This window comes from Palaemon carinicauda, chromosome 40 (genome assembly GCF_036898095.1).
Source record: "Palaemon carinicauda isolate YSFRI2023 chromosome 40, ASM3689809v2, whole genome shotgun sequence".
NCBI lineage: Eukaryota > Metazoa > Arthropoda > Malacostraca > Decapoda > Palaemonidae > Palaemon > Palaemon carinicauda.
In genome coordinates, this window is record NC_090764.1 from 38,503,911 (window position 1) to 38,519,722 (window position 15,812).

Below are 15,812 nucleotides of genomic sequence, written 5' to 3' on the forward strand. Positions count from 1 at the left end.
ACCACAGATGAAGCTTCATACTGCTGAGTCCCCTACTGCTGCTACCTCCGCGGTCATCTAAGGCACCGGAGGAAGCAGCAGGGCCTACCGGAACTGCGTCACAATCGCTCGCCATTCATTCCAATTTCTAGCACGCTCTCTTGCCTCTCTCACATCTATCCTCCTATCACCCAGAGCTTTCTTCACACCATCCATCCACCCAAACCTTGGCCTTCCTCTTGTACTTCTCCCATCAACTCTTGCATTCCTCACCTTCTTTAGCAGACAGCCATTTTCCATTCTCTCAACATGGCCAAACCACCTCAACACATTCATATCCACTCTAGCCGCTAACTCATTTCTTACACCCGTTCTCACTCTCACCACTTCGTTCCTAAACCTATCTACTCGAGATACACCAGCCATACTCCTCAGACACTTCATCTCAACACATTCAATTTCTGTCTCTCCATCACTTTCATTCCCCACAACTCCGATCCATACATCACAGTTGGTACAATCACTTTCTCATATAAAACTCTCTTTACATTCATGCCCAACCCTCTATTTTTTACTACTCCCTTAACTGCCCCCAACACTTTGCAACCTTCATTGACTCTCTGACGTACATCTGCTTCCACTCCACCATTTGCTGCAACAACAGACCCCAAGTACTTAAACTGATCCACCTCCTCAAGTAACTCTCCATTCAACATGACATTCAACCTTGCACCACCTTCCCTTCTCGTACATCTCATAACCTTACTCTTACCCACATTAACTCTCAACTTCCTTCTCTCACACACCCTTCCAAATTCTGTCACCAGTCGGTCAAGCTTCTCTTCTGTGTCTGCTACCAGTACAGTATCATCCGCAAACAACAACTAATTTACCTCCCATTCATGATCATTCTCGCCTACCAGTTTTAATCCTCGTCCAAGCACTCGAGCATTCACCTCTCTCACCACTCCATCAACATACAAGTTAAACAACCACGGCGACATCACACATCCCTGTCTCAGCCCCACTCTCACCGGAAACCAATCACTCACTTCATTTCCTATTCTAACACATGCTTTACCACCTTTGTAGAAACTTTTCACTGCTTGCAACAACCTTCCACCAACTCCATATAACCTCATCACATTCCACATTGCTTCCCTATCAACTCTATCATATGCTTTCTCCAGATCCATAAACGCAACATACATCTCCTTACCTTTTGCTAAATATTTCTCGCATATCTGCCTAACTGTAAAAATCTGATTCATACAACCCCTACCTCTTCTAAAACCACCCTGTACTTCCAAGATTGCATTCTCTGTTTTATCCTTAATCCTATTAATCAGTACTCTACCATACACTTTTCCAACTACACTCAACAAACTAATACCTCTTGAATTACAACACTCATGCACATCTCCCTTACCCTTATATAGTGGTACAATACATGCACAGACCCAATCTACTGGTACCATTGACAACACAAAACACATATTAAACAATCTCACCAACCATTCAAGTACAGTCACACCCCCTTCCTTCAACATCTCAGCTCTCACACCATCCATACCAGATGCTTTTCCTACTCTCGTTTCATCTAGTGCTCTCCTCACTTCCTCTATTGTAATCTCTCTCTCATTCTCATCTCCCATCACTGGCACCTCAACACCTGAAACAGCAATTATATCTGCCTCCCTATTATCCTCAACATTCAGCAAACTTTCAAAATATTCCGCCCACCTTTTCCTTGCCTCCTCTCCTTTTAACAACCTTCCATTTCCATCTTTCACTGTCTCTTCAATTCTTGCGCCGGCCTTCCTTACTCTCTTCACTACTTTCCAAAACTTCTTCTTATTCTCTTCATATGACTGACCCAGTCCCTGACCCCACCTCAGGTCAGCTGCCCTCTTTGCCTCACGTACCTTGCGCTTTACTTCCACCTTTTTCTCTTTGTATTTTTCATACTTCTCTATACTATTACTCTGCAGCCATTCTTCAAAAGCCCTCGTTTTCTCTTCCACTTTTACCTTCACTCCTTCATTCCACCATTCACTGCCCTTCCTCATGCTGCCTCCAACAACCTTCTTGCCACATACGTCACTTGCAATCCCAACAAAATTTTCTTTTGCTAACTTCCACTCCTCCTCTAAATTACCAGTTTCTCTTACTCTCACCTCGTCATATGCCATTTTCAACCTTTCCTGATATTTACTTTTTACTGTACTGTATGCTGTTGACCATATTATATATCCATTTACTCTGGCCAAAAAGTATAGCTGTACTTAAATAGGATTTTAATATCACTAATGTTTCACTTAATTGTATTCAATAATGATTGTAATTTTCACATACTAATAACGTTTCAAGAACACTACGAATGTACTGTATGTCTTTTCCATTGCTTACGTTTGTAAGCTCTTCAAGACTATCTTCTCCACTTTCCAAATAAGCTCATTAAGGCAAACTACCAAATCATTTTTCTCTTGTTAAATGAGAAAATTATTACTTTTATCATTTTCATATTGCCATATACAGTAGAAGTACCGCATGTAACTTTTAGTAAAAATAATTTTTGCGTATTTCATTTACTGTCAATTTTAATAGTACAGTATATTAAGGTTTAGAGGAGTTTCATCCCCATTGCCGATGTATGATAATTTTATAGTCTTTACCTTTAAAACCGAAAAAGGTATAATAACATATCAGTCATATTCTACTAACCATCATTTGTAACAACTACGGTAATTGTTTACTATCGTATGAAGTTGAAATGCAAGCAAAACAGCTGTTGTTATCCAAATTGGTTATTCTTTAAAAAAAAAAAAAAAAAAAAACCTTCTGTTTTTCATCATGTGTTACTAAGAATACTTTTATAATTCCCTTTCTTTTGCTTTTCTAACTTATTGAAATAAAATTTGAGATAAAGAAGTAGAGAAAAAGAGGTTAGTTTATTATAATTTGGTCTGAAAAAATGGAACACGAACGATGCATAACATAAATGATAATATTTGGTGCTTGTGTAATATGCAATATCACAACCATTACACAAGTGTTTGCAGTATTACTGCAATTCACTGTATTAATCTTTAGGCCCAAAAATGACTTCATAAAAAAAAAATTAAAGATATAAAAAATATAAAACTTATCTGATCCCAGAAACCCATGATATAAAGAGAAGTCTGCAATATAGATTTACATATAATGCAATACAGGATACTTATAAATCAGCAATGCACTGAGGGAACAATAGATGAACCACAATATGGCAAATTACTGTACTACCTTACCCATACCTGAAATTTACCATACCAGAAATAACTTTATGACATCACCCACATAACCTAATGGCAAAAATTTCTTCTAAGCAAGCCAAGCCTCCGAAGATCAAAACAATATATATATATATATATATATATATATATATATATATATATATATATACACACACATATATATATGTATACATACACGTACACACACAGTAGTACCTATGGATACTGTAAAAGATTAATTTGTTCTGGGACCAAGCTCACAACCTAAAACAATTTACCCCATAAGAAATAAAGGAAATTACCTAACTTGTTGCATTTCACACGTCCATTAAATGAGAGAGAGAGAGAGAGAGAGAGAGAGAGAGAGAGAGAGAGAGAGAGAGAGAGAGAGAGAGATTCTCACTTATCATTATCTAATAATAAGTTTGTTCTTGTCTATCAATTATGCATTTGTCTGGTAAAGGATAGGAAGATGCATTTATTTTTGAAAACCCATTGATTATATAATGTACAGTATTGTATATTGTAAAATAGATCACCAGGTTAACCAACTATGAGCAAAAAGAATGCACCTAATCTACTCAGCTAGTACCACCTGTCTCAGTTCCTCCTCTTTTTCCATTGCAAGGCTGCTAAGCATCAACATCTGTACTTCACTCTCCCAGACTTATTTAACATGGCAGTTTTATTCCTACAGTTCCTAAGTCATGTGATATATTTAGAAAATATCCCAAGTACAAGTTATTGTATAAAGTGTAGATCTTAAAAATTTTCACATTCCATATATATTTTCTTCTTTTATATCTTAAAATTTACACCCATTTCTAGCAGTACACTTTGGTATTTATCATTTATTTTCTTAATTTATGAAGTGACTGAACCTAAGGAACCAGTCTTCATTTTTAAATTAAAATCTACCATTTGTTGTTTCCCCAATTCTCATCAACTAAGTCAAGAGAACATGATCTCAAATAAAAATAAACTTTGGATAAGAATTTTTTTTTCAAACTAATGTAATTGCATATCACTACAACAAGGTACAGTAATTCCTAGGAAAAATTACAATCAATGAGTCCAATGAAGCTCCCAAAAGAACTCAAGCTTTTTGGATGTTACAATATATAAAGCTCATTACATATACCTAAACATAGTATGTAAAACTGCAATAACAACTTACCTCTCCATCATTATCACTACCATCATTGGATAAACTACGTCCTCTTCCTCGACCTCTGCCTCTACCCCTTCCTCTCATATTTTCATCCGCTCTTCCCTTCCAGCCTCTTCCTCGCCCTCTTTTGCGTGCGGATGACTGTGACATCTGTATGCATCGTAGGCAACGAGGCTTAAGCATCTGATAAAGAAATTTTGTATTTTATAAACATTCACCGTAACAAAATATAAAACTAACATCTATCAAAAAAATTTACAGACTGCACTAAAAAGTTGAAGCATTGGAATACTGCACTATGAAAAACTAACGTAAAATTATTAAATTGACATTTTTTTAAGTAATAAAAGTGGGAAAGGCAATTAAAGGCTATATAGTACCTGTGCATTAAATCAACCAAACCATAAAGTATTACTTCTAGTTTCCTAGAGATAAAGGCTACTGAAGAAACACAAGCTTCCTGAAGGTATTGCTAAAGCAATGTTTTTTTCCCTACTGTGGTTAGCCTAGTTTTTTTTGTAAATGACTGATAAAAATATGAAGAATTTATACAGCTAGGTAGAGTTAAAGGCAACTGAAGAAACACAAGCTTCCTGAAGGTATTGCTAAAGCAATGTTTTTTTTTCCTACTGACTCACAAACAAATACTCTGAGAGCATTCTGATGAGAGGAAATCAAATAGAAAGACAGGTGATCATGAACATTTTCATAAAAGGTCTGACTGAAATTTTTCAATTGTGAGGTTATGATGAAATGTTACAGAGTAACCGACGCACCAATGGACAACCAGACAAATGATCTCCTTTCATGAATATCTTTGAAGGAGGATCTGCCTTTGGACCATGCCTGATACCAATACAATCACTAAAGAGAAGTTGCGGTGACCGCGTGGACAATATTTCTCGCGTAAAAGTTATACTGAAAGTTACTAACCTGACACACAGACATATTCCTTGTCTAAAATACTTTCTATTGCATAGGAGTACCAGTGATGAGGCAAACATGACAGACATACTGAAGTAAGATCTCCCTTTGTGCTTATCCCTGGATGATGGTCTACCTTTGTCAAAATGTTTGACAGAAATTTCTTTGACCATGTAAAAGAAGAAATGATGACCAGGCAAAAGGGACAAAAACACCAAGATTGTTTTTATTAACCTACGTAAACCAAAACATTGTGCATTAGTTATTTAATCACATTATCTAAAAGATATTAAGTCCAATTTCAAAGACAGTTGGTCCTTTGGATCAGTAATAGCTGTAAGGGATACTTTAAAATAGTTTAATCTACTTATGTTCCTTTCATAACACTATGGGGATTATAAGGGAGTGAGCTTTGTTGCTTTGAGGGAGTGAAATTCTGTGGTTTGCGGCTTCATGTACCTTAGTACATTAGTCATTTGCTATTGAATATGTTAGGTTGATATCACTCTCCCTTACATCACCTTCCTCTTGTAATTTGTGGTTTTCTTTTCCAGAATTGGATTATATTGGCTTGGTTTTAAAATCTAAGAGGTGAGACTAAATTGTGAGTGCTTTTCTTGTTACATTTGACCTTTATACCATACGAGTACCATTGCCTCTCCTCTCGAGTAATGGTACAAGTAATGGTCATACTTCACACTTCATAGTCCTCAGCCATGTAGGCCTGGGTCTTCCAACTCTTCTTGTGCCTTGTGAAACCCAATTAAAAGTTTGGGGAACTAATCTCTCTTAAGGAGTACGAAGAGCATGCCCAAACCATCTCCATCTATCCCTCACCATGATCTCATCCACATATGGCTCTAGAGTAATCTCTCTTAAAGCTTGATTTCTAATCTTGTCATTCCATTTAATTCCCAATATTCTTGAGGGCTTTGTTCTCAAATCTACAAAATCTGTTTGATATTGTTTCATTGTCATAACACGACTCATAATCATGCAGTAACACTGATCTCACTAAACTGATATACAGCCTGATTTTTATATGTAATTTCAGGAGCCTTGTCTGAATTGCTTTCTTCAATCTTTCCATAAACTCCAATTCTAAAGACCCTGTATTAAAGATCACAGTTCCTAAATATTTAAATGATTCTACCTCATTAATTCTTTCTCCTTCCAACGATATTTCATCTTCCATTGTATATTCCGTTTTCACAATCTCCGTCTTCTATTTATCTTCGGCCCAACCATATGTGATATTTCATGCATTCTGGTAAGCAAGCTTTGCAATTCCTGTGGTGTTCTACTAATAAGGAGAGCGTCATCAGCATACTCTAGGTCAGCTAATTTTCAATTACAAATCTGGTCCAATCCTTCTCCACCATCCCCAACTGTTCTACACATTACAAAATCCAGGAGGATGATTAACAACATAGGTGACAACACATTTCCTTGGAGTTCTCCACTGTTCACTGGGAATTCATTTGAAAGGACTCCACTAACATTAACTTTTTACTTGCTATGCTTATGAACAGACTCAATCAAATTTACAAATTTATGAGGATTGCCATAATAATGCAGGACTCTCCACAAAATTGGCCGGTGCACACTAACAAAGGTTTTTTCATAGTCCACAAATGCCATCAAAAGTGGATTCCTATATTCTACACATTGCTGTACAACTTGTCTTAAAATGAAAATTTGGTTAGTACAACTTCTACCTTTTTTTAAATCCTTCTTGTTCATCAATCTTTCTCTTTAGTCTCTTTAGAATAAGCATAAAGGTACTATATATTTTAATGACAACTGACGTCAGTGTGATGCCTCTGAAATTATTACTATCAGTCAGATCTTTTGTTTGCCATTTTCACCAACACTCGTAGCTCCCATTCATCAGGATTTGCCTCTTCACGTCACATTCTTCAAAATAATCTTTCAAGTACAGTACTGTATTCTAGGGGTGACTTCATTTTCGGCCAATACCATCTCGGCAGTTATTCCATCATATCTAGGACCTTCCAATTCTTGAGTTTTTAATGATGACTTCAACTTCAAATACACTGAATTCACTCATGGGCACATCAAGGTCTTTCTCAGCTTCAGGTATATCAATCAAATTATTCCTTCATATCTCCTATTCATGGCCTCACTAAAAGTGTTCCATCCAACGTTGCCTTTCTTTATCTTCTGCTGTCATAACAGATCCATCTCTCTTTGTAATGGGAATATGTTTCTTCTTTGCCCCCATAGAAATTTCATTAATAATTCTATGAGCAATTCTTACATCATAGCCACACCCTGAATTCCTAGCTTTGACAGCCTCATCTGCTTTCCAGTCTAAATATTCTCTCCAGTCATTCCTGGCTTTTCCTATGACTTCACTATCAATACTGGGATACTTAGCATGCTCTACCTGGTAATTTTCATTATTTCCTTGAAAACTTTCAACAATTAGTTCCTGTCTTTATCTCCTTTTTATAGAATCCAAAGTATCATTTGATATCCATGGCTTTCTCCTTGTAATTGCATGTCCCAAAACTTCACTACCAACTGACTGATAATTTTCTTAATATTACACCATTCTTCTTTAATTGTTTATAGGGAAAGTCATTCAACATTTTCAATGAGCAGTCTATTCTACAAGTATTTCAATTCTTTCATTTTGCTTGGTTTCAAGTATTGTTCTCCTGTCTGGTCTTCAGCTGATGAATCTCATATTGATTTGATGGACAAGAACTTTCCGTCTATTGAATTTCTTATTCCTGATCTAGAAATTAATCTCCGGCACTGACGTTCAGTTAGTTTTTTGTGCAAGTTGCGTAAAATTTTTCATATTTCTGACCATCCTTTATATCAGACCTTCCAAGACTTTACCATCATGCACGTAGTACTAGTATGCAGTTAATTCTAACATTCATGTCTTCTCCATCATAAAACTGAATACTGTCTAGAAGTTTTATTCCAATTGTGACCAGATTGTGGAATGATCTTCCTAATTTTTGAATTGGTGTAACTACAAAAGTTGAAACTGGCAGCAAATGTTCTTATGTTGAATAGGCTGACATAAGCACCTTTTTATAGTTTATATATAGGAATGAAATAGGAATAGGAATGAATAACAAGTAATGGTGATGCAGTTCCAATAGGCCCTGCTGCTTCCTCCGGTTGCCTTGGTGACCACTGAGATAGCGGCAGTAGGGGAATCATACTATGAAACTTCATTTGTGATGGATAATGGGGGGGGGGGGAAGGTGGGTTGTAATACCTTAGCAGTACCAACTAAATGGCTGAATCCCTCGTCAGGCTGGGAGGAATGTAGAAGAAAAGTCCCATTTTTTTTTTCTTGATGTTGGCTACCCCCCAAAATTGGGGGAAATGCCTTGGTAGATCATATATATATATATATATATATATATATATATATATATATATATATATATATATATATATATATATATATATATGTACTTACATACATATACCAAGGCACTTCCCCCAATTTTGTGGAGTAGCCAAAATCAAACAAATGAAACAAAAAAGGGGACTTCTCCTCTCTATGCTCCTCCCAGCCTGACAAGGAACTCAACCGAGTTCGGCTGGTACTGCTGGGGTGGCACAGCCCACCCTCCCACATTATCCACCACAGATGAAGCTTCATAATGCTGAATCCATTTAATATTGTTATTGATCTTAAGATATACTATGTATATTAATTATTCGTAACATTTCACAGTTTATTTTTTTATTTCCTTTCCTAACTGGGATATTTCTCCAGTCAGAGCCTGTGTGCTTATAGCATCCTGCTTTTCCAACTAAGGTTCTGGCTTAGCTGGTAATAACAATAATAACAATAGTAATACAGATAATAATATTAATAACCGCCGGTATTCACGCCCTGTAAAAAAAAAAAAAAAAAAAAAAAAAAAAAAAAAAAAAAAAAAGAGAAAGAAAAAAAAAAAGGAAAGAAAGAAAGAAAGATGAAAAAATCTGGCAAGGGCACAACAGTATGTCTGTACTCTTTGCTGCCAAAGAACTTCAACCAGGTGGGGGGATCCCAGGCTGTCACCCCCTGTTGTTAAATACTTTGTTAACAAATTCAATTGCTGGTTCTAGTTCTACTGAAAATACATCCCAATTCTAAAGGACCAAAACTTTGTACCGGATATGCGTAAGAATATGTCAGCTCTCAAGGTTATTTTTGTGGAGATTGAGCACTAAACCTGTGTATTTATGGCCAGTCTCTAGGAAATTGTCTTAGACCTTGTTTCTGTGGCTCACAACCGACCAAGAGCTACTTAGATTACAATACTGAAAAATTCCCTATCATCATATGACTTATGGGATACAAAAGTCTACTACACATAATATCAAAATGTACTCAAAATGAGGCCTCACGTACGATTAGAATCAGAGACAAAATACAAATTAAAATTCATGAGATGTAAAAATACTGTGATAGAAATAAGCAGTAAGCTTTTTCACTTGCAAATAAAGCACTGAACTACCACACTTGGGAAATATATTCAACTTACTTCAATGGTACTATGCTCCTCTCTGGAATGGTCATGCATTCATAAGTTTCATATTTTTAATGAGCACATTAGATTTTGAATATTTTTCTAACAGAAAAATCTAGACATGTATCATTGGGTCATTCTGTAACCACAAACTTACCTTATCAGTCCTTGGGTATTTCAACTTGAGCTTTTGAACAGTCTCCAAAAACTTTGTCCTGACATCAGTCTTTGATTCTGTTAGTGTCTGTTGTAGTTCGTCAATAATATCTAGCAAATGGTAGCAGGCTTTACAGACAACCTGAAAAATGTGTTATACATAAAACCCCAAAACCAGATACATTTAATATTTCTAATTTAAGAAACATGATATTTTAATTATAAAATAAATTTTTGAATATACTTACCCGGTGAATATATATAGCTGCAACTCTGTTGCTCGACAGACAAAAAACTTGTAAAAAACTTGCCAGCGATCGCTATACAGATTGCGGGTGTGCCCATCAGCACCAACTGTCGGCCAGATACCATACTCAATGTAAACAAAGACTCAATTTCTTCTCATCCCAATGCGTCTCTATTGGGGAGGAAGGGAGGGTCGTTTAATTTATATATTCACCGGGTAAGTATATTCAAAAATGTTATTTTCATTAGTAAAATAAATTTTTGAATATACTTACCCGGTGATCATATAGCTGTCAGCTCTGCTGCCCGACAGAAAAACCTAAGGACAAAATACGCCAGCGATCGCTATACAGGTGGGGGTGTACATCAACAGCGCCATCTGTCGAGCAGGTACTCAAGTACTCCATGTCAACACAGAACCAATTTTCTCCTCGGCCCACTGGGTCTCTATTGGGGAGGAAGGGTGGGTCCTTTAATTTATGATCACCGGGTAAGTATATTCAAAAATTTATTTTACTAATGAAAATAACATTTTTCAATATTAAACTTAGCCGGTGATCATATAGCTGATTCACACCCAGGGGGGTGGGTAGAGACCAGCATATATGTTAACATTAAGAGCTAAGTATTTTGTATTTCATTTTAGCTGTTATTCAAAATAACAAACATAAAATTAATAAGTACCTGGTAAGGAAGTCGACTTGAACAATTACTCTGCCTTTTTAAGTACGTCTTCCTTACTGAGCCTCGCGATCCTCATAGGATGCTGAGCGACTCCTAGGAGCTGAAGTATGAAGGGTTGCAACCCATACTAAAGGACCTCATTAAAACCTCTAATCTAGGCGCTTCTCAAGAAAGAATTTGACCACCCGCCAAATCAACCAGGATGCGAAAGGCTTCTTAGCCTTCCAGACAACCCAAAAAACAACAATAAAAAACATTTCAAGAGAAAGATTAAAAAGGTTATGGGATTAGGGGAATGTAGTGGTTGAGCCCTCACCCACTACTGCACTCGCTGCTACGAATGGTCCCAGGGTGTAGCAGTTCTCGTAAAGAGACTGGACATCTTTAAGGTAAAATGATGCGAACACTGACTTGCTTCTCCAATAGGTTGCATCCATTACACTCTGCAGAGATCTGTTTTGTTTGAAGGCCACTGAAGTTGCGACAGCTCTAACTTCATGTGTCCTTACCTTCAGCAAAGCATGGTCTTCCTCATTCAGATGGGAATGAGCTTCTCGAATCAAAAGTCTGATATAATAAGAAACTGCATTCTTCGACATAGGTAAAGAAGGTTTCTTAATAGCGCACCATAAAGCTTCTGACTGTCCTCGTAATGGTTTAGTACGTCTCAAATAGTACTTAAGAGCTCTTACAGGGCATAGTACTCTTTCTTGTTCATTTCCAACCAAATTAGAAAGGCTTGGAATATCGAACGATTTGGGCCAAGGACGAGAAGGAAGTTCGTTTTTGGCTAAAAAACCAAGCTGTAAGGAACATGTAGCCGTTTCAGATGTAAATCCAATGTTCCTGCTGAAGGCGTGTATCTCACTGACTCTTTTAGCTGTTGCTAAGCAGACGAGGAAAAGAGTCTTCAGAGTGAGATCTTTAAAAGAGGCTGATTGAAGTGGTTCGAACCTTGCTGACATAAGGAACCTTAGTACCACGTCTAAGTTCCAACCTGGTGTGGCCAACCGACGCTCCTTCGAGGTCTCAAAAGACTTAAGGAGGTCCTGTAGATCTTTGTTGTAGGAAAGATCTAAGCCTCTGTGACGGAAGACTGCTGCCAACATGCTTCTGTAACCCTTGATCGTGGGAGCTGAAAGGGATCTTTCCTTCCTTAGGTATAACAGGAAGTCAGCTATCTGAGTTACAGAGGTACTGGTTGAGGATACTGATTTCGACTTGCACCAGCTTCGGAAGACTTCCCACTTCGACTGGTAGACTTTAAGAGTGGATGTCCTCCTTGCTCTAGCAATCGCTCTGGCTGCCTCCTTCGAAAAGCCTCTAGCTCTCGAGAGTCTTTCGATAGTCTGAAGGCAGTCAGACGAAGAGCGTGGAGGCTTGGGTGTACCTTCTTTACATGCGGCTGACGCAGAAGGTCCACTCTTAGAGGAAGTGTTCTGGGAACGTCTACTAGCCATTGCAGTACCTCGGTGAACCATTTTCACGCGGGCCAGAGGGGAGCAACCAACGTCAACCTTGTCCCTTCGTGAGAGGCGAACTTCTGCAGTACTCTGTTGACAATCTTGAACGGGGGGAACGCATAAAGGTCTAGATGGGACCAATCCAGAAGAAAGGCATCTATGCGAACTGCTGCTGGGTCCGGATTCGGTGAGCAATAAATTGGGAGCCTCTTGGTCATCGAGGTTGCGAACAGATCTATGGTAGGCTGACCCCACAAGGCCCATAGTCTGTTGCATACATTCTTGTGAAGGGTCCACTCTGTTGGGATGATTTGACCCTTCCGGCTGAGGCGGTCTGCCATGACATTCATGTCGCCTTGAATGAACCTCGTTACTAGGGATATGTTTCGATCTCTTGACCAGGTGAGGAGGTCCCTTGCGATCTCGTGCAACGTCATCGAATGAGTCCCTCCTTGCTTGGAGATGTACGCCAAGGCTGTGGTGTTGTCGGAGTTCACCTCCACCACCTTGCCTAGAAGGAGGGACTTGAAGCTTCTCAAGGCCAGAGGAACTGCCAGTAGCTCCTTGCAGTTGATGTGCAACGTTCTTTGATCCGCATTCCACGTGCCCGAGCATTCCCGACCGTCCAATGTCGCACCCCAGCCCGTGTCCGATGCGTCCGAGAAGAGAAGGTGGTCGGGGGTCTGAACAGCCAGTGGCAGACCCTCCCTGAGGAGAATGTTGATCTTCCACCAAGTCAGTGAAGACTTCATCTTCTCGGAAATAGGAACCGAGACCGCTTCTAGCGTCTTGTCCTTTCTCCAGTGAACAGCTAGGTGAAATTGAAGGGGACGGAGGTGCAGTCTCCCTAACGCGATGAACTGGTCCAGAGATGAAAGCGTCCCTATCAGACTCATCCACTGTCTGACTGAACATCGGTCCTTCTTCAGCATGTTCTGGATGCATTCTTGGGCTTGACTGATTCTGGGGGCCGACGGAAAAGCCCGAAAAGCTTGACTCTGAATCTCCATTCCTAGGTACACAATAGTTTGGGATGGGACGAGTTGGGACTTTTCCAAATTGACCAGGAGACCCAATTCCTTGGTCAGATCCAGAGACCACTTTAGATTCTCCAGACAGCGACGACTTGACGCAGCTCTTAAAAGCCAGTCGTCCAAATAGAGGGAGGCTCTGATGTCTGCTAAATGCAGGAATTTGGCAATATTCCTCATCAGTTTCGTAAAAACAAGAGGTGCCGTGCTTAGGCCAAAGCACAGGGCTTGAAACTGGTATACAACCTTCCCGAAAACGAACCTTAGAAAAGGTTGGGAATCTGGGTGGATGGGGACGTGAAAGTAAGCGTCCTTGAGGTCTAAAAAGACCATCCAGTCTTCCTTCCTGACCGATGCTAGAACCGACTTTGTCGTCTCCATGGTGAACGTCTGCTTTGTGACAAAGACATTCAGAGCACTGACGTCTAGCACCGGCCTCCACCCTCCTGTCTTCTTCGCCACTAAGAAGAGACGGTTGTAGAAGCCCGGGGATTGATGGTCCCGGACTATGACTACCGCTCCCTTTTGTAGTAAGAGAGACACCTCTTGCTGTAAAGCTAGTCTCTTGTCCTCCTCTCTGTACCTGGGAGAGAGGTCGATGGGAGTTGTTGCTAGAGGGGGCTTGCGCAAGAATGGAATCCTGTACCCCTCTCTGAGTAACTTCACAGACTGTGCGTCTGCGCCCCTGTTCTCCCAGGCCTGCCAGTAGTTCTTGAGCCTCGCTCCCACTGCTGTCTGAAGAAGGTGGCAGTCAGACTCTGCCTCTAGAGGACTTGGAACCCTTCTTCTTGCTCCCACGTTGACCTTCGGCACGAGCACCTCCTCTGCTGGAGGCTCTGCCACGAAAGGGCGGAATGAACCTTGACGCTGGAGTGTCCATCCTGGGTCTAGGCACGGAGGGCAAAGGGGTGGCTTTGCGTGCGGATGACGCAACCATGTCATGAGTGTCTTTCTGGATCAAGGAGGCGGCAATCTCCTTGATCAACTCTTCAGGGAAGAGACACTTCGAGAGCGAAGCAAACATAAGTTCCGACTTTTGACATGGGGTGACTCCAGCTGACAAGAAGGAGCAAAGGTGATCCCGCTTCTTGAGGACCCCGGACACAAAAGAAGCCGCAAGCTCACTAGAACCATCCCGTATGGCTTTGTCCATGCAGGACATAATGAGCATGGAAGTTTCCTTGTCAGAAGGGGAGGTCTTCCTGCTCAACGCTCCCAAACACCAGTCCAAGAAGTTAAAGACTTCGAATGCTCGAAATACTCCTTTCATAAGATGGTCCATATCCGAAGGAGTCCAACAAATCTTGGAGCGTCTCATGGCCAGCCTGCGGGGAGAGTCTACCAGACTTGAGAAGTCGCCCTGGGCAGAGGCAGGAACTCCCAAGCCGAGAACTTCTCCCGTGGCATACCAGACGCTAGATCTGGAAGCAAGCTTGGCCGGGGGAAACATGAAGGCTGTCTTCCCAAGCTGCTTCTTGGACTGCAACCAATCTCCCAGTACTCTTAAAGCTCTCTTGGACGAGCGAGCGAGTACGAGCTTCGTAAAGGCAGGTGCGGATGACTGCATGCCTAAAGCGAACTCAGAGGGAGGCGAGCGTGGTGCTGCAGACACAAACTGATCAGGATATAAATCCTTGAACAGCGCAAGCACTTTCCTAAAGTCTAAGGAGGGAGGCGTGGTCTTGGGTTCGTCGATGTCCGTGTGTTGGTCGTCAAGATGTGCAGCTTCGTCATCATCAGAGAGTCCATCGTCTGAATGTTGAGGAGGAAGCGGCAAAGGAGTAGGTAAAAGCTGGGCGGCTGAGTCCGGCAGCACGGGTGCATGCGTGGCTGCACTGGACCCAACGTCATGGAAACGTTGGTCAGTCTGTGAACTGGCAACAACCATAGCTGTGTGGGGACACAAGGCGTCTACTCCTGACTGCGGTTGAGTAGCGGAAACCACAGTGGGTTGCGGAGGTTGACGCACAGCGTCAAAACACGGCAACTTAACTCCACCCTCCTGTTGTTGTGGTAACACGCGAACGTCAACGGAGGGTTCCGTGCGTCGGTGAACGTCAACATGCGTCTGGCAGGGTCGACTGCGCATGGGTGGAGGAACTCTCACAGCTGGAGTGCGGGAGCAGGCAGCCTCAGCGTCAACTGGGCGCACAACCGTGGTAGGTTGTAGGTTAACGGGTGCAGCGTCAACCTTCTCCGCACGATACTCCTGCATGAAAGAAGCTAACTGAGTCTGCATAGACTGTAGCAAAGACCACTTAGGGTCTACAGCAGCGGGTGCGGCAACAGACGGTGTTACTGCCTGTTGCGGTACCACTTTGCCTCTCTTAGGAGGTGTGCAGTCGTCAGAAGACTGCAGCGAGTCCGAA

At 40.7% G+C, this 15,812-nt stretch overlaps 1 protein-coding gene across 1 annotated transcript in view; it reads right to left on the reverse strand.

Annotated features, from left to right (window-relative positions):
- The window catches only part of LOC137631688 (uncharacterized), a 69,948-nt gene that overhangs the window by 13,942 nt on the left and 40,194 nt on the right, over nt 1-15,812 (reverse strand). Inside the window, exons 4-5 of the mRNA XM_068363565.1 lie at nt 10,021-10,161; nt 4,432-4,608 (exon numbers count right to left, since the gene is read on the reverse strand). Of these exons, the coding sequence (XP_068219666.1) occupies nt 4,432-4,608; nt 10,021-10,161 (318 nt within the window). The remainder of the gene's footprint in view (nt 1-4,431; nt 4,609-10,020; nt 10,162-15,812) is intronic.